The sequence below is a fragment of the Nelumbo nucifera genome, chromosome 7 (genome assembly GCF_055504915.1).
Source record: "Nelumbo nucifera cultivar China Antique chromosome 7, China Antique-T2T, whole genome shotgun sequence".
NCBI classification, from domain to species: domain Eukaryota; kingdom Viridiplantae; phylum Streptophyta; class Magnoliopsida; order Proteales; family Nelumbonaceae; genus Nelumbo; species Nelumbo nucifera.
Window position 1 is genome coordinate 13,976,371 of NC_142655.1, and position 19,850 is coordinate 13,996,220.

Sequence of the window (19,850 nt, forward strand, 5' to 3'; positions counted from 1 at the left end):
CTTTTTAAGATAATAAATATGCAATGGGAAAATAAATATAAGGGAACCAAAATACCAACTGGACTTACTTGAATAGCAATGTGGAATAAGACAATTGCACATTCTTGTTGGTAGATGAACCACAACTTGACAGTGCATCAAGAATCTGCAAACTCACTAAACATGAACATTACTAATCCTCTCCTGCCATACCAAGGGTTTTGCACTCAATTTTCCTTGAGAAAAATAAGCAAAACATGACCTTTTGAAAACAAGAAAAGCACCATGCACTATTACTCAATATAGAATATATGTTTCAGAAAAAGAAGTGCATGCATCATTATTTTTTGATAGATGCATGCGCCATATTCATCATACCACTAATATGCCATAAGTTTTTGAAATATATGTCTACAACTCGGTGCAAGAACATAGAGAAGGAGCTCACAGATTGTAGGAAAATTATATGAACCCCCTTTCTCAATTGCATCAATATCAAGTACAGGGAAGAAATTTTGTTCAGTATTTCTGATTTTTTGCCACAATTAAGTCAAGTAAATCATCAAAATCAGAGGACTTAAGCTTATCAAAACCATCAATAATTCCTTAAGTAAAACATGGAACATGGGTCAATCTAAAATGATATCCTCCCTTCTGAGTCCTTGGTACTAGTACCGGATCCCCTCACCCAAATCCAAAAATATCTTTCCCACATAAAAGTACAGGGGGCATGCACAGCAAGACACTGAGCAGGAAAACTAAAAGAAAACTTTATAGAATGATTTATGAGAAGCTACCCAAGAATAAATTCTTCCCCAAAAACTTTTAGCACTGAATCAAGTGAATTGTATTTGTCCTCAAAAATCCTCTTGTTCTCCTCTGTCCAAACTGTCCACAGAACTGCTGATGGAATTACTCCCCATAAGACTTATCCTTTTTTATAAGCCGGCTATGTTCCAGCTCCAGGGAAACTCCAACAGACCTTTTGGTAAGTACAAAGACACCTCAAAGCATCTCAAGGCCTTCAGCCATAGTTCCCTTGCAAATTTGCAGTGAGGAAATAAGTGCTCCAAGTCTTCAGCGCTTTCTCCACACATGACACATTTGCTAGGTCCCATCAGCCTTCCTCTTTTTGCCCAAGTTCTCATCAGTCAAACATTTTCCTAGAGAGGCAACCCAATTTGAGAAGGCAACTTTGGGTGGGGCTGCAGTTTTCCAAATTTTATTTGAAGGAAAGGTAGTCCCTTCATCAGAGCAACGTCTGTTGTAGAAAGTTATCCCAACAAGGATTCATATAATAGGTCTTACATCTATCAAGGCATCATTAAAGCTCTAATATTTGAGCTCCATTTTTATTTTTATTCTACTGTGGGAATCATAACTCATATAGGTCTTACATCTCAAGGCCTTCCAGATTAGATAGTCTTACCATACTCATGAAGATTATGCATGTACATAGTATTATTTTTTACCCTTGAGGATTTATAGGTCTAGCACAATTGAGAGTAGGCTTGGTAATGTGCACTCTGTTATCTTTTTACTAAGCACTCTTTGATCTGGTAACTAAAAGGAAACAAAACAACAGACCTAATCAACTACCACTTGGCCAAAAATAAAACCAAATGTTGACCTTCGAGAAAAAGAAAACCAACCTTACCATACTGTGGTGACAATGTAAGGGAATATATTTTACATATAAAAAAAAATTTAAGGGATCATATCTTATCTCGTACCAGACTTTTGTGACCTAACCAGAAAATATGAGAATGGAATGTTAAGATCAAGGGTCCAATCACCCTTAATATACCAAAAGAAGGCCCATTCTTGCAATCATAACCGATAAGTGAGAATGTTCATGCATTCAACATTCTCAATGAAAAATCTGTTTTCACTCAAGATATCAAAATTAGTTATTTCTGTCGATAAATAGTTGAGTCTGAATTCTCAACCCCGGTCTGGAGAGTAAGAATTAACAAATGACCTCAGTGCGGTGCATTTGTAGCCACTGATAGAAGCATGAATGCTTGAAGAGATTTGTCAAAGAACGAATGCTGGTTAAGAGGTTTGCTGGCAGTGCAAGAGGCATGGTAACTCTTTTAATCATCTCCATCAATGCATCTGTTTAGATCACAAAAAGTCTTTACATATCAAATGCAACAATAAAAAATGCAAGAATAAGATGTACAACAAGCAGAAATAATAAAGAGATCAGTGTGACTAATCAGGATTCAGGAATAGGATTAATGACAAAATATGCCATTACTATATTACTATATTTGCTAGAACTCTGTCTGGAAGCAAAGTTTTATAAGCACAACATATTATGTTCAATATAAAGTAACACAACTCTAAATGTATCTAAAATGAAATTCTAGCTAGAACTGTTCTCAACCAAACCGGTTTGCCACAGATGAAAAGCAAAAGATAGCATATGGAGAAGTTACCATTTTCATCTTGGACATGCACAAGAAGTAAACTTGCCCCACCAGGATGTAAGATGATCATCCTTACAATATCAATCACTGGACAAACACATCCCATATTAGCCAATTTGCAAGATGAAAGTGAAACCTTTAATTTTCAACTCCTTGCATGCAGATAATTAGAAGCACACAATGAAATCATATTCCAAAATATACACTAATGAGACATCAATTATTGCTAGACAATTGATCACAGAGGCTGATCCAAGTAGAATTTATTCCTACAGATAAATGCATTAGTTTCCAAGTACCATATTCCCTCAAGCAAGAAAAACAACTTCTCCACATAATAATACAGGTCTAGTAGCTTGGAAGAGAAACGACAAGAAATCTAGAGTTTTGCCCAATGGGGCCCAAAGGGCTTCAGTGGGTCCTACAAGACCAACCACACAACCAGGCATGCCAAACAAAAGGAGTGCCTTCTTAAGGCAACTGATTTGACAAACAGTTTGGAAGAAACTTGAATTTCCCTTTAGAATGAGTAGTCAGTGGCATTTTTGTAAATTTCCAGTTCTAGGATATATTTTTCTTCAGTTTCTTTATCATGTATCCTTTCCTAATGTTTACTTAGAGTTCTATCGGTTAAGAGGTTGTATGGTTCTGTATAGTCAGCCTTCTAGAAATTTACTTTTTATAATAAAAATGTGAAGTACGTGCACTTTAGACTTGTTACAAGTCCAAGCCAAGTGTGTTTATACATTGGACCTAAATATTAACTTCATTTCCCATTGGGCCTGCCAACCTATGTGCGCCACCCACCATTCCTATTCCTTGGGCAGAGTCATCTCTAATTCATCCATTATTAATGCATATAAATAAAGACCAAGTGCTGGTCCATGGTGAATAACATATAAATAAACATGAATCTATAAAAAAAAAAACATATAAATAAAAATGACTTCATGTTTTGAAGAATACATCATGATTTCTTTGACACAGACCTTAACTAATCTGCTTTGTTATATGATTTCAATAGGGCAATTCAAATCAGATTCAGATCTTTCTTCAGGGATTTATTATGATCATTCTAACTTAATTTCAGCCCTTACTTTTACTGATAACCGGACCTAAAACTACCCCATCCAGCAATAAGAAACTACCCAAGCAATCATCTCTATTTCAGAAAATTCACAAAAGGGAGGGGGGGAGGAAGATTGATGCTGGTTTAGGATCATTTAGATACAAGTGTATCCTTGCATATCTCAGCACCTGTTCCCATGATAACCACCCACTGCACACAGATGAAGAAAATTAAAGTAATGCGTTATATAAGACGATTCCATAATTCACTTCATTAATACATGAATGAAACCAGAATAGATGTTTATTTTAGCATTGACTTGGCTATCTGAACCTAGAGTCAAAATAGGCAACAAATATGAGTAACATCAAAATTAAGAAGAGCTGACAAAAAAAAAAAACATCACAATTAAGAAGCAATTCATGTAGAATCTTTATGGAGCAACTCTTAAATGCCTTATGTAAATATTAGGGGCGTAAATAGAGCATAAGTACATCTGCAATTCCAATCATTCTTGCGTAGTGATGAGGGCAGATTTGGCCTTCCAGTGAAATTGCGACACGTGGCACCTCGTGACAACTAGGCAAGCACCCAAGCAACAACTTACTAAGTTGGTGTCCCCCCCGGGAACCAGTCTGGCTGGCCTAGCGCGACCTGCATGCGGCCCACGGGCGGCCTGCACGCGGCCTGGCGCGGCTTGCGCGCGACCTGGCCGGATCAGCCTGCCACAGGCGCCGACCTGGCAACCTGGCCCAGACACAGGTGCCGACCTGGCAATCTGGCCCGGACACAGGCGCTGACCTGACAACCTGACCCGGACACAGGCGCTGACCTAGCAACCTGGCCCGGACACAGGCGCCGACCTGAGAACCTGACCCGGACACAGGCGCCGGCCTGGCAACCTGGCCCGGACACCGACCCGCCGACTGACACAGGCATCGACCTGACAACCTGGCCTGGACACAGGCGTCGACCTGGCAACCTGGCCCAGACACTGACCCGCCGACTGACACAGGCGTCGACCTGACAACCTGGCCCAGACACAGGTGCCGACCTGGCAACCTGGCCCGGACACTGATCTGCCGACAGACGCAGGCGCCGGCCTGGCAACCTGGCCTGGACACCGACCCGCCGACTGACATAGGCGCCGACCTGACAACCTGGACAAGGCGCCGACCTAGCCGCCTGGCACAAGCGCCAGCCTGACAACCTCGAGGAGTTCATCACCGTACCCCGGTTCTGACGGGATATGACGTCTTACCATTTGAAGGCTTTTCACCCACCTAACCCGCGAGGGCACCACTATATAAGGACTCTGACCCCTAAAGCCAAAAAAAGAGAAAAAAGTATGGTAACCCCTACTCTCTAGCTCTCTCATTTCTCTCCAAGCCCTCTGTAATCAGAATGCTAACATAGGCATCGGAGAGTCCCCGCCGGGAAAATACCCCTGGGTCCTCTGATTCAGTTCTCGCAGGTCCCTCAGCTCCCGCCGTCTACAAAGGAGAGAAAATCACCTCACGCGGAGGGTAGTCGGGTTGCGCTGCACCAGGGAGCTCCACCATCCTCTGAGTTGCAGACCGCCTAGGAGCAAGTCAAGTGACGAGTTCGCCATCAGGCAGTTCGCCACCAGGGAGCACCACTAGGCAGTTCACCACCAGGCACTTCGCCACCAGGGAGCACCACCAGGCAGTTCGCCACCAGGGAGCACTACCAGGCAGTTCGCCACCAGGCAGCTCGCCACCGGGAAGTTCGCCACCAGGGAGCACCACTAGGCAGTTCGCCACCAGGGAGCACCACCAGGCAGTTCGTCACCAAGTAGTTCTCCCCCAGGGAGTTCGCCACCAAGTAGCTCATCACCAAGGCATGTCACCACCGGGTCAAACAACGAGGTACTTAGCCAAAAAATTTATACATCACAAAAAATGGTACGTGACAAAAAATGGTTACATCAATTGACGCCGTCTCTGGGATACGCTATGAAAAGCTAAGTTCTCATCCTACCAAAGCTAAGTTCTCATCTTACCAAAGCTAAGTCCTCACTTTTTTGAAGATATCACTTTATAGTTTACATTTTTTATGAACTCAAAAACTATGCAGGGGGCTAACAGACTAAGTAGCTCTACCAACCTTACTTTCAATTCAGATAATGCCTCATTAGTCCTCTCCGTAAGGTCCCCCTACAAAGATGAGCTCTTCGTGGCTTCCGCGGGAGTTGACGGCCAACAGACTACATAGGCGCCCTTACCGGTCGAGCCTTCCAAGGCTCCCGTGTGAGCTGGCAACCTAAAGTTAGTAGTGCTGCCCCCGAAGGTCGAGCTCCTAGTAGCTTCTTGTAGGAGCGGGTGACCGGCATTACGAAGCTGATGCAGCACAATCATAGCTCGACACCTCACAGGCAAAGCCTACGGGCCACATTACTGCTTAAGACCCAGTCGCCTCTCCGGCACGGGCAAAGTCAAAATAGAGTAGACTACGAGTCACTCCCAAAAAGCCTACGGGCCACATTACTACTTAAGACCCGGTCGCCTCTCTGGCACGGGAAAGTCAAAAAAAGAGTAGACTACGAGTCACTCCCAAAGCCTACGGGCCACATTACTGCTTAAGGCCCGGTCGCCTCTCCGGCACGAGCAAAAGTCAAAAAAGAGTAGACTACGAGTCACTCCCAAAGCCTGCGGGCCACACTATTGCTAAATATCCAGTCGCTTTCTCAGTAGGAACAAAATCAGCAAAAGTGAACTATAAGCTGCCCTAGAGCCTAAGGGCTACACTACTGAACTGGCGGAGACCCCCTCGTCTTACTGGCAGCTCGCCACATACAGGCAGCTCCCAAAGCCTAAGGAATTGGATCAAAACTTACTAGCTCGTCGACTTACGGGCCAAAAGAAATCTACTCCCTTCGCTGAGTTACTCTCAGCTCGGGAGTGGGGGGCAATTGATGAGGGCAGATTTGGCCCTCCAGTGAAATTGCGACACGTGGCACCTCGTGACAACTAGGCAAGCACCCAGGCAACAACTTACCAAGTTGGTGTCCCCCCCGGGCACCGGTCTGGCTGGCCTGGCGCGACCTGCACGCGACCCACGGGCGGCCTGCACGCGGCCTGCGCGGCCTGGCCGGATCAGCTTGCCACAGGCGCCGACCTGGCAACCTAGCCCGAACACAGGCGCCGACCTGGCAATCTGGCCCGGACACAGGCGCCGACCTGACAACCTGACCCGGACACAAGCGCCGACCTGACAACCTGACCCGGACACAAGCGCCGACCTGGCAACCTGGCCCGGACACAGGCGCCGACCTGACAACCTGACCCGGACACAGGCGCCGGCCTGGCAACCTGGTCCGGACACCGACCCGCCGACTGACACAGGCGTCGACCTGACAACCTGGCCCGGACACAGGCGCCGACCTGAAAACTTGGCCCGGACACCGACCCGTCGACTGACACAAGCGTCGACCTGACAACCTCGCCCGGACACAGGCGCCGACCTAGCAACCTGGCCCGGACACTGACTCGCCGACAGACACAGGCGCCGGCCTGGCAACCTGGCCCGGACACCGACCCACCGACTGACATAGGCGCCGACCTGACAACCTGGCCCAGGCACCGACCTGGCCGCCTGGCACAAGCGCCAGCCTGACAACCTCGAGGAGTTCATCACCGTACCTCGGTTCTGACGGGATATGACGTCTTACCATTTGAAGGCTTTTCACCCACCTAACCTGCGAGGGCACCACTATATAAGGACTCCGACCCCCAAAGCCAAAAAAAGAGAAAAAGGTATGGTAACCCCCGCTCTCTAGCTCTCTTATTTCTCTCCAAGCCCTCTGTAATCAGAATGCTAACTTAGGCATCGGAGAGTCCCCGCCGGGAAAATACCCCCGGGTCCTCTGATTCAGTTCTCGTAGGTCCCTCAGCTCCCGTCGTCTACAAAGGAGAGAAAATCACCTCACGCGGAGGGTAGTCGGGTTGCGCTGCACCAGGGAGCTCCACCACCCTCTTAGTTGCAGACCGCCTAGGAGCAAGTCAAGTGACGAGTTCGCCATCAGGCAGTTCACCACCAGGGAGCACCACTAGGCAGTTCACCACCAGGGAGCACCACCAAGCAGTTCGCCACCAGGGAGCACTACCAGGCAGTTCGCCACCAGGCAGCTCGCCACCGGGCAGTTCGCCACCAGGGAGCACCACTAGGTAGTTCACCACCAGGCAGTTCGCCCCCAGGCAGTTCGCCACCAGGGAGCACCACCAGGCAGTTCGTCACCAAGTAGTTGTCCCCCAGGGAGTTCGCCACCAAGTAGCTCATCACCAAGGCACGTCTCCACTGGGTCAAACAACGAGGTACTTAGCCAAAAAATTTATACATCACAAAAAATGGTACGTGACCAAAAACGGTTACATCAGGTAGTATATGGGTGATCCAGACAGATGAATCATTTTTTTTAAGAATAAAAAGGAAATTCATTAAATTGAAAAAGATGCATTACATCTCAAAATACTAGTTGTCTAGATGACAAACCATCTGCTTAACAGAATTATACTGAAAATGAATCAAAATTACATGGATTCAATTCCAAAATATTCCAGAAGTTCTCTAACAGATCTTCCTTGTGTACTTGGTCGAACACTGGAAGTCTTAGGGCCCATGCAGAAATTATATTGCCAACTGTTGCTATCAGATATTCTATTTTTTTTTACTTGTCTTCAAATACCCTTCTATTCCTTTCTTTCCAAATGGCCCAACACACTGCAAATCCTAGAATACAGTTCCACAAGATTTTGGCTTTCTTGAATCCACCAGGGAGCACCACTAGGCAGTTCGCCACCAGGCAATTCGCCCCCAGGCAGTTCGCCACCAGGGAGCACCACCAGGCAGTTCGTCACCAAGTAGTTCTCCCCCAGGGAGTTCGCCACCAAGTAGCTCATCACCAAGGCACGTCACCACCGGGTCAAACAACGAGATACTTAGCCAAAAAATTTATACATCACAAAAAATGGTACGTGACCAAAAACGGTTACATCAAGTAGTATATGGGTGATCCAGACAGGTGAATCGTTTTTTTTTTGAAGAATAAAAAGGAAATTCATTAAATTGAAAAAGATGCATTACATCTCAAAATACTGGTTGTCTAGATGACAAACCATCTGCTTAACAGAATTATACTGAAAATGAATCAAAATTACATGGATTCAATTCCAAAATATTCCAGAAGTTCTCTAACAGATCTTCCTTGTGTACTTGGTCGAACACTGGAAGTCTTAGGGCCCATGCAGAAATTATATTGCCAACTGTTGCTATCAGATATTCTATTTTTTTTTTTTACTTGTCTTCAAATACCCTTCTATTCCTTTCTTTCCAAATGGCCCAACACACTGCAAATCCTAGAATACAGCTCCACAAGATTTTGGCTTTCTTGCTTCCTCTAATTTTAGGCCACAAGGAAAAGATTTCTGCTGATGTCACTGGATGGAAAGCAGCCACTCCAAACAGACGAGAGAAGAACTTCCACATAAAGTTTGCCACATTGCATGAGAAAAATAAGTCGAGAACTGTTTCCTCTGCTTGACTGCACATATAACAACAATTTGCAAGCTGCCAGCCTCTGGATTTCAGATGATCTCTAGTTAAAATACTATCATGTGCCACCAGCCACGCAAAAGCCTCTACCCTTGGGGGCATAGGATTGCCCCACACACCCTTTATCTGATTTTAATCCCTACCATCTCTCAGCAGAACCTTGTAAAAGGATTTAACTGAGAATCGTCCTTCTTTGTAATCTTTCCACCATAAACCATCTGTTGTATCTCTGGAAATGTTAGCCTCTTCCAATTTCTCCAATAGCTGAATGCATTCTTCCACTTCTCGGTCCAATAAAGGTTTTCTAAACTTTGGATTCCAGACCACTTGCTCCCCCCTCCATTCGTAACACTGCTCAATAGGCACTTGCTGTTCTGTCAATTTATAAAGTCTAGAACATACCTCACATAACCTACCCACCTCCAACCATTCGTCTTCCAAAAACCTTGCCTTACAACCTTCCCCCACTTTAAACTTAATTAAAATTCTGAAATTTTGGTTGAAGCTCATGATTCCTTTCCATACACTCACCCCATAGGAACTTCTTACCTCCCTAGATTCCCACCCGAACCTCATCACTCCATATTTCCCTACTTCTCCCAACCAAAGAGAGGTACTTGGCTTTCCATCTGTCTAACCTCCTCTCCACCCTTTCTAATAAAGGTTTCCATATACTTCTTGATGATGCCCTTGCTCCCCTACCTTACATTGCAGCACCTCTGCAAACTGTCTCACTTCCTCAACTCTTAAGTCCCCAACTCCTATTAGAAAGTTCTTCTCTAAGTTTACTTTTAAGCCAGTCAGCATCTTAAAATTGGCTAAAATAGCTCTTAGGTTTAGGACTTGGAATGCTGAAGAGACACCGAGAATGGATGCAAATCCGCTAGCATAATGATTAAACCTACAAATCATATCATATAAAGTTTAAAATTATATTCAAATATTTTAACTATAAAAGATAGACACGGTAAATAAAACTTACGTGGATTGAACTCCAAGCAATTGGAACACCAACATTGGTTCCAACTGTTCTATAATGTCCATATGGGCGCACTAGTGGTGCATCACTTATAATTGGAACATTGATCACGACCCCTGTCCATCCATAACCAAGTGGCACACCACCAACAATCTTCTGAGAATCTAAACTTGTAATGGTTGCTTTGGTAACGGATACAATTCCTCCTTGCATGAAAATCAACAAATTACATTCTGTATTTTCCTGCAAATGCAACTGTCCTTGTCAATAAACACCTTACACTTTCTCATTTGTGTTTAAATCAAATGACACTCACTAAAAACACTTGTGATTCAGTGTTGGAACTAAATTGATGATAAAAGGGACTTTGAAAAGCATGCACAGAGGAGTGCCTTGGCAATTGGGATGATTCACCTCGATACTTGCATAGAATTAATGAAACATAAATATCTAATAAATATTTACGCAATCAAGTATAAATTATTTAGATATAAATATAAATAAGGGTGATACCTGCCTATTAAGTAATTGAGCTTCCATCGCATCCTTTTGTTCTCGCATTGATGCAATTTGTTCTTTCATCTTCTGTGAACGTTCTTTGGCTGCTCTTTTACCTTCATTAGCAGCCCTCAAGGCATCTTCATGGCTTTGTCATGGGACCCTGAACCTGGATGGAGTTGGGCCTAAACCTAGACCACACACTTTGAATCTGAACTTGAATCGGAGTTTTTTTTTGGATTTCTTCAGTTTTTCAGTGGCATTTTGAATCTGAACTTGATTATCGATTCTGTCATTATTCTGAATTTTGTGAGACTTAGGCTGCATTTTGTGAAATCTTCTTGAAGAGCCGTCAGAGTTGAAGGCTAGATCTACAGAGGAACCTCCTTCCAATGATGGGGAATTATAAGCGCAGCTACTTCAGGGGATGGCATGAGATAAATACCTTCAATCTTGGCTCGGGTTTAGAAACACTATGTAGTATGTAATTTTTAGTTCCAACGTCTCTCATCAAAATTTCTCTATAAGTTAGACATCGTAATTCAAATCACACCCTATTCTGTCTACTCTTCTAATTATTGAAGCTCCTCTTTCAGTGACATAGTGCCTCGACACTCCACTCCAAGCTACTTCATCGCTAAGTATAACTTTACTATATCTTCTTTAATTTTTTTTTTTAAGTAAAAATCTAATCAGCTGCTTCATTGTTATAAAACTGATCAATAACAGGAAATGAGAACACTTCAATGCTTTTTGCTCTTGAATTTCCTTGTTCATCAGAGTTTTTGAATCCCTTAAACTAATTTCATGTCTGAAATTCTCTTTCCTTGGAAATCTGTCAATGTGGAATGTCTTTGATCACATTTCTCTTATTAATTCTTAGAGTAAAATTTGTCCATTCTGTATTGCTAATAGGAATTCCTAATACTCATAGCAAAGCACTAATACTTTGCGTATTTTTATATTACGCAAATTCTTTGTAAGTGAAGTACTAGTACTTTACGTTCCAATTTCAAATTCTTATTTTTTCCTAATTTTTAGAGATGTTTTTTGAAAAAGAATCCGAGAAACTAAAATGATCAAAATAAAGAAAGAATCTATATTAAATAATAGTAATAAATGGCTGATGCGTTATCAACTCATTGGTGGGGGTAATTAATTTTAACTGAAAATTTATCTTGGTGAAGACTAATGGGAGACTTAATTTCCTTTATAGGCTAATAATTACACTATCTGTCAGTTGAGAACAAGTTTTTTAAAATTTAAAATGAAATATAATTAAAAAAATGTAATTAAAATGAATTAAGGAAACAAAATTTTAAAAATCCTAGTTGGCACATAAAATACAATTGAAAACACATAATTACAAAATGAAATATAATTCAAAGCACGTAATTAATATATAATTAAACTTATACATAAAATACAATTGAAAGCACATAATTAAAATGAAATTTAACGAAAAATTATCTCAACACTGATGTTGCCAATAAAGTACTAGTACTGCGCATGCTCTCATACTATTCAAATTACTCGCACGTAAAGCACTGGTACTTTGGGTGTGTTCATAGTAGCCAAACTCTTTGCAACTAAAGTACTAATACTTTACGTTCTGAGCTCAGTCAGATTAAAGAATTTTGACCAACACTCGGTCAGATTACGTTCTAAACACATAATTATAAGGAAAAAACATCTCAACACTCGTGTTGCGCGTAAAGTACTAGTATTGCGTGCGTGTTTTTTCATACTATTCAAATTACAAAATGAGCATGTATTGCTTCTCTGATTTCTGTCACCAAGTACCAAGAAACTTGAAGAGCATTTCTGATATAAATTCTAGACAAAATTTAGTAGAAATTACACTCTAAACGTATACTAACACCGTAAAATTGAATAAAAAAGTTAGAAAACAGTATTTTGGAAAAAAATTACACCGTAAAAATATAAATTTTTTTATGTTTTTTAGGTTATTTTTGAAAATTTCCCTAAAATTTACGGGGAAAAAAGGGGGACCCATAAACAGTCTTTGCACTGAAATCCCATAAATAATTAAAAATGTTTTCTGAATTACGACAAAATCATAGGCACTAAACAGATACATATGCAAAGTAAAAAAAAAAATTATAGATAATTATTATCTGGAACTTGAATAAAAAAATCCTAAAGATTTTTTTTTTATCATTAAGATAAATGTACACATACAAAGTCTTTTTTTTCCTTTTTATCTTTTTTAGCCTGCATTAACCACTTCTATTAGATTGAAAATAAGCAACCATGGTGGCACCACAAATTATCTTCAGAAGAAGTTAACTTGATCTTACAGCTTTCATTTTCTTTTGGCGTAAAAGAAAAATAAAACAAAATAGAGTTATAGCCGCAATCATGTCATTCTATTTGACGAGGAGTTAATTTCCAAACTATGACAAACAAGGCATCACAATTATTACATCAAAGCATATTATTAAAGCACAAACATTTATAAACATAACAGATTTCAAAGCAGAAACATTTACATTGCAGTCAATGAAGAAACATTTACATCAAAGCAGAAACATTTCAAATTCTTTCATGTCAAGTACTTGTACTTAGTGTATTCATACTAGGCAAACTCGTTGCACCTGAGTACTCGTCCAACCAACCTGCAGAAATAGGCTTATTTACTGCATCCATCACCATCTAAATCAACATCAACAGCAAACAAAACATAATTAGAAACACTTAAACAAACAAATTAGAATTGTAAAACAAAAAAATGAATAGAAATAGGCAATGATGTTTACCTTTTTTTTCCATGTCTGATATTACGTAAGAAAGTTTGCGGATAATCATGTCCTTTCAAGTTAAAAGGTGTTCTCTTGGTTCGCTTTGACTTTTTTGGAGATCTCCCACCTTCTTGCTCCTCCACATTTGCCTGCGGCTCTTCCTGAATGTGGGGGGAGGGGATGGCAAGAGAGCTCCCATCTACTTGCTCCTCCACATTTTCCTGCAGCTCTTCCTGAATGTGAAGGAAGGGGCTGGCAGGCGGAGAGCGGATGGCAGACGGAGCAGGGACCGATGGATGTATAAGGCACCAGTGCAAGGTTGGCAGGTGCAGAGGGACTGGCAGGCGGAAAGGGACTAGGCACCAGAAAATCTCGTTCCTCATTCCAAGCAGTTACGTAGTCTGCGCAATACGTAGGCCAGTCTCTTGGGTCTCCCTTCCTTGTCTTCGATTTCACTTTGATTGGCTTCCTCAACGCAGATTGCACAAGCGAGCAACTCAATTGATGTTCACACAAGCGAGAGTCATAGACACAGATCCGGTTCAAGCAAATTAGATGTACCCTACCTAAGCACAATTTTAATTGGCCAGCCATTTCAACAGGTACATCTTCAACACCGGTATATGGCCTCCATGAAATCCCCACCTGCACAGTTAATAAAAGAAGTTTTTAGTCATGATTTTGTTCAAATAAAAAAAAATAGACGTATCCATTTAATATAGGCCAAAAGGCCATTTTGGACCCTCAACTATATCGAAACATATACGAAGATTGCAATATATGAAAGAAAATTCAAACCTGGTTGTCATTTTAGTATATATGGCTGTAGGTAAACACATTCTATTCATGGTGTCCTTGGATCTTTTTGCAATGGTTTATGACCAGCAGCCTCTTACAAGAGGGAAAGATTTCAGAAAATTTTGAACCGAATATAATGAGAAATAGGTAGCAAGCATGGGAATGCACACCAAAGCAAAAATCTGTAAAAAAAAATAAGATATTATGATTCTGAAAAAGAAGTCAATATAGAAAAAACCATAAATAAAAAATCTGAAAGATTGTTATGATACCTGAAGTATCAAGCAGTTGCCTAAAATGTTCTTCCTCTTGCCCTTCACATTATGCAAAACTTCATGGAGATGAGCCAACATGGCTGATCCCCCATGCAAATTTATCAACTCTTGATATATCTTCAAGGAGTCTAACATACATAGTTGGTACCTTTAATTTTGGCAACCCAGGAACAATCACACAACCTCGCTGAAAATCTTTCAATTGGTTCAGAAAAAAATCTGCACTGTTATTGGTTGGAGCAATGCCTAGTAATTTTGACATACAATTTCTATCCCTATAGCATTTGAAGTGACTGCTTCCCCATTAATGGGAAGTCCAGTCAAATAAAACATATCTTCTAATCCTAAATATAATCTATATTCTCCTATATGAAATGAAGAATCGTTTATATTATAGGAGTGACAAAGAAAAGATAAAAGTTTTGTATCTAATTTTAAATAAAAAATGATGGAAGCAAACCGGTACATGCTTGTGTTCTGCACAATTTGCCTCACTCTGTCATCTAGTTGCTAACTACAGAGCATTTCAACATGGTCCAATGTTTGCACTCTGGGATAAATATTTGTAGCATCCATTTGTAAACAAAAATAAATTAGACCCAAAAAATAATAAGAGCATATCCAAAAACAGTAATCTGACTGAGATTAGAACGTACAGTACTAGTACTTAAGTTGAGAACTAACTTAAAAAAAAAATTATGAGAACACCCAAAGTACCAGCTTAAAATCATCACCATCCACTTCCTCATGTATTATCAGTAATTAAGAGAGAGTCTCAATTTCCTAATCTTGTAGTTTCTAATTGATAGTCATGATATATTTTTTTTTATGATCATTAATTTGTGTAATGGGCTGACTGCACTATATGTAAGCAATTTCTGGTAATTCAGTTTTCTGGAATTTCTGGTATTTTGTTTTAATAGTAGTAAAATAATTGATCATGCTGATTTTAGTGAATCCTATAGGGTTTCAACCAACATCATCATCACACAACCATTGATCATAAAATTCCCACATTAATATAATTCTCTCTTTTCACAGTAACTTGCAATCTAAAAACAAGGAGAAAAATGCATCCAGGAAGAATCTATTACAAGTTCATCAATGGAAAAATACTACAAAATACTTAAAAAAATGAAACCACAAATAAAATAAGTTTGTCACAGATTTGGACTTTGTCAACTACACAAATTTACACAACATATAAATTATCAATACATCCCTACATATGAAATCTAAGAATATTTCTGACCATAAAACACATTCAAACTAATCCACTGGTCTTTGGATAATCGTCTATCACTAGTACAGAGAGTAAGGAAAAAAAAAGCACTAAACGACTGACCAGAATGTTTGCTATCCATTATTTCGTTTTTAAACCGCAAAAAAACGCATGTGTAATTAAATAGAAAAGGAAAACACACAATCCTAGCCAAATGAGTTTTTAGTTTTTTTTCAAAATAAAAAAAAAAAAACAAAAAACCAGTAACCACAACGTAACCGAACGGAGTCTTATTAACCAAATTTATCAAATTTACTTTCACAGTAAAGAGATGAACATAAAGAATTTATCTGTAAGAACTAACATGTTAATCTTCTAGAGACAGTAGAACAAAATCGGACTTTTTTCAACAGCAAAACCAGACTTTTATTCACAAAAGTACAACTACTAGATGCAAGGAGCCACTAAGAATGACAATGGAAGAGAGGGAAAATTGTCTGTTGCGCAAAGAGGAAAAGAGGGAAAATTGCGTGATTTAGTGAAAGAGGGAAAGGGAAGAGTTGGAAGAGGAACGAAATGCAAAAAGAGGGAAAGGGAAGAGTTAGTGTCATGTTTGTTTGCCCATCACCAAGCACAGAAGTACCGGCACAACGTTTGCTGATGCTTTGTTATTTGCACTATGTTTCTCACCTCTTCAGATATAGCATCACCATGTTAAGAATCACACATATATATGTGTGTTTGGCCCTCATCACTCTGTAGGTCTTATAGTATTTTGTATTTTATTAAACGTGGGATATTTACACCACAAGCAATTTTGTTCAAGGAGAAGCAAAATAAAAGAATTTTACCTTCTAGCAAATGGGAGAGGATCAGCAGCAACTTGACAAGTTAAAGCAAGTTGCTGCTTTGAGTGTCTTTGATCACATTTCATGTCTGAAATTCTCTTTCCTTAAACTAATTTCATGTCCGAGTTTAGAACGTAAAGTACTAGTACTTTATTTACAAAGAATTTGCATAGTATAAAAATACGCAAAGTACTAGTATTTGGAGTTCCTTTAGCAATACTGAATTGACAAATTTTACTCTAAGAATTATTAAGAGAAATGTGATTAAACATTCCACATTGACAGATTTCCAAAAACTTTACGAAATAATTAAATTGACGTTGGACACAATGAACACAATTTTCTTTTCTTGTATAGCTAGTAGACTTGTTCATGGTCGGGATGGGTCGGGCTCGGTTCGGGCTCACTCGAGCTTGCAATTTTTTTCTTAGGCCTGATCCCGGCACAGCCCGAGGCTCATTTTATTTTAAATTGTTCAAGCCCGAGCCCATCCTCTTTAGAGAAGCCCGTTAAAGCCTGACCCGACCCGATTTATATATTTAAAAAAAAAATCAGTTTTTTTCACTTTTCCAAATTAACTTAAAGACTAACAAATTTTTCCAAATTAGCTTAAAAACTATTATAATTTTAGCCTAAAAATGTATTCAATATATTTAGATGCAAATTGAATGGTACCATTTATAATCTAGCATTTTACAAATCTAATTGCCACTGGACAAAGTTCATTGTTTTTTTTTGAACATATAATATCAAAATATCATTAATGAGAAACAAAGTATGCATACAACAAAGAAGAAATAACTAGAAGATAGTTTGTTATCCAACCTACATATTGAGATCTATTAAAAGCTAATTTGGATAACAAATCTGCAACAGAATTTGTAGCCCTCCTAATGATCAAAAACTTTACATCAACAGAACGGATCATCTTAAACTTTACATCATTGTTTAATTTAATACACTTGTTCAAGACTTCAAATGTATTGTAATTGAACAAATACAAAAATATTCATCACAAAATAAAAGGATTCTAATATCCAAAAAGTAACAAATTTTTTAGGACCCTTCCACTTCATTCCTCAAAAAGCATCTCAAGATAAATTTAATTATAAACAGGTATCAACTTGAACTCTTCATTGGGACCCTTGCTCATGTTAAAATTTTCAAGGCGAGGATATACTTTAGGTTTTGGTGGCAATCTTCCCACCTTTCTTGGAGGCAACTCTTGGAGGCAATGTTGCCTCCAAATCCTGGGGATGAGGCAATACTGCCTCAAAGTACTCATCGAAATCGTCATCCGAGTCCTGATGCTGCTATTTCTGAAGTCCAGAAGCCTCCTGTATGGAGGCAGAAATAGTAGGAAGTCGGGTCGATAGAAACCACACCGCTAGTAATAAAGAAACTGAGAAAAGTTAGCAATATTAAAGAAAAACACATGCACACACATGCAGAGAAAAACTAACAATATTAGAGAAACATAGTGCAAATAACATAGCGCGTTTTCATAAAAAGGAAGTGTAAGCCCGGTTGAAAGGGCCTCAGAACACCAAGGTTCTCTAGGAACAGAAACAGACGGCCCCCGACGACGTCGCATAGCTCTTCCTTTTTTTTGGTAGACAATAACTACATAAATAATTCCCAGATAGCGGCAAAGCCTTTCGATATCTTATGATAAGCCAGTCGAATAGAACAAAAAAAGAGGGAAGGCTTTCACCCGCCTTGGAACAATCTTTTTTAGCTTATGCCACACCAAATCAAACTTTATAGAGGCAAAGTGATTTTCATCCAAGCCAAATGATTGTTTGAACAATTCACTATCGAGAAGGTCTTCCGATAGGGCAACTGTCCTACCCAACAGGCTAAGCCTCGTTATCAAGGCAACATCGGCTTCGTTGAATTATACAGTCCTTTCACCAATTGTAAAGCAATGGCTAGTCGATTCCCATGATTTTACTAGATAAATCAAAAGGGATGTCTCCACAATCATATGTGGCAAATTCAAGAAGTGTCTAAAGGGAGTTTGTTGGAGCCTTTTCTTATACTCCAAACTTAGAAACAAACTATTAAACATCTCCCTAAATTGTTTAGTGGAGCACCTTGTCCCAAAGACAATCTGAAGATAGTGTACCATTTCAATTTCATATAAAGAATGACAAAACTCAATTATCACTCAACAAAACCAAGAAATCAACTCCCAACAATAAACCATCTAATACAGGGTATTCACCTAAATAAATTAACCGTATAGTTAATCCGAGACCCGATCAGTCAATCTCCGGGCCCGTTCACCTTCGGACGCAACCGATAGGGTGAACATGTATAGTGCATGGGATCACTGTTGTGTGTCCTAGCCTAGTGTAATCCACATTGAGTGGATTATTGTATGCAGTTACCGAGATGGAATGTTATGAACACATAACTAATTCACAACTAACAGAGTTTGAGAAACAAAAAGCTATTATAAAATAGCATTACATGTTATGAACGTTATGGCCCTAATACCATTAAAAAATGATGGCTACTTCACACGCTCGAGTCACCCCTATTCTCTAGATGGTCAATTTCCCGTCAAATGTATCCATTTTCGCGTGTCAATGCCCGGATCTCTGCCTTGACTTCCTTTAGCTCGACCTCTCATTCATTCCATAAAAGCTAGTAACGCTTCGAGAGATCAAGGTTTGAGTCTTTTACCTCAATGTGGCGCCGTGTTTTCAAGTATTCAATGGCTGCCTTGGCAGCCGATTGAATAGGCGAGTTGATCGTGGGACATATGTCACCCTCGAACAATATTTCTTCACCCCATGCATATAGGGTGATCACTGCTTGTGATTGTTCGCCCACCGCTTTTATAGCGCATTCGGGCCGTGGAATGTTGCATGCGTCTGTAACACATCGGAGGATGTCTACTAGTGAGATCTCCACCTCAATAGGTCGATCCATCTAACACAAATGGACAAAAAAATAAAACTACAGTAACATATCAGTAAGATATTATGGGTGGGTAAGGTTCGGATTGGGTCAAGACTAGTTGAGTTGATTTCAGTTTTGGTTGAAATTCGAGTTGAGTTGTCAAATGATATGCCCTAACCCTAAATACTTGGGTTAGGGTTGGCCCATGGGTCAAATCGGATCATCTAACTGAAATATAAGAACATAACTAAAAAATATATGTAAACGGACAAAATTAAAGGATTTAACCTTCAAATTTCAAATAAAAAATAAAAAACTTAAGCACTTAACAATTAAAGGAGTAAACAATATGGAGTGAAGACCAAATATAATTGTATAAACATAATCAGTCTGTTGGGTCAACTTTTTTCAAGTCTAAACAAAACAATACAAACATGATCAGTCCTCTGTATTTATCTCTCATTTGATTGGAAATTGGTTCTCCTCTGTCCGTTGTAATTATAA

At 40.0% G+C, this 19,850-nt stretch overlaps 1 protein-coding gene across 22 annotated transcripts in view; it reads right to left on the bottom strand.

Moving 5' to 3' along the window:
- LOC104611346 (uncharacterized) overlaps nucleotides 1-19,850 on the bottom strand; it is a 44,154-nt gene that overhangs the window by 22,617 nt on the left and 1,687 nt on the right. For 2 of the 22 annotated variants that reach the window (XR_016078525.1, XR_016078536.1), the window contains exons 3-8: nucleotides 14,364-19,318; nucleotides 14,092-14,273; nucleotides 13,312-13,938; nucleotides 13,150-13,207; nucleotides 10,037-10,276; nucleotides 8,560-9,955 (exon numbers count right to left, since the gene is read on the bottom strand). Coding sequence is in view for 1 of the 22 variants with exons in the window: in XM_088891314.1 (XP_088747440.1) it covers nucleotides 69-145; nucleotides 1,961-2,097; nucleotides 2,424-2,501; nucleotides 13,150-13,207 (350 nt within the window). In the remaining 21 variants the exon portion in view is untranslated. Of the gene's footprint in view, nucleotides 1-68; nucleotides 146-1,960; nucleotides 2,098-2,423; nucleotides 2,502-8,559; nucleotides 9,956-10,036; nucleotides 10,277-13,110; nucleotides 13,208-13,311; nucleotides 13,939-14,091; nucleotides 14,274-14,363; nucleotides 19,377-19,850 lie in introns of those variants that run through there. The other 20 variants (XR_016078528.1, XR_016078537.1, XR_016078530.1 and 17 more) reach the window with 18 other exon arrangements.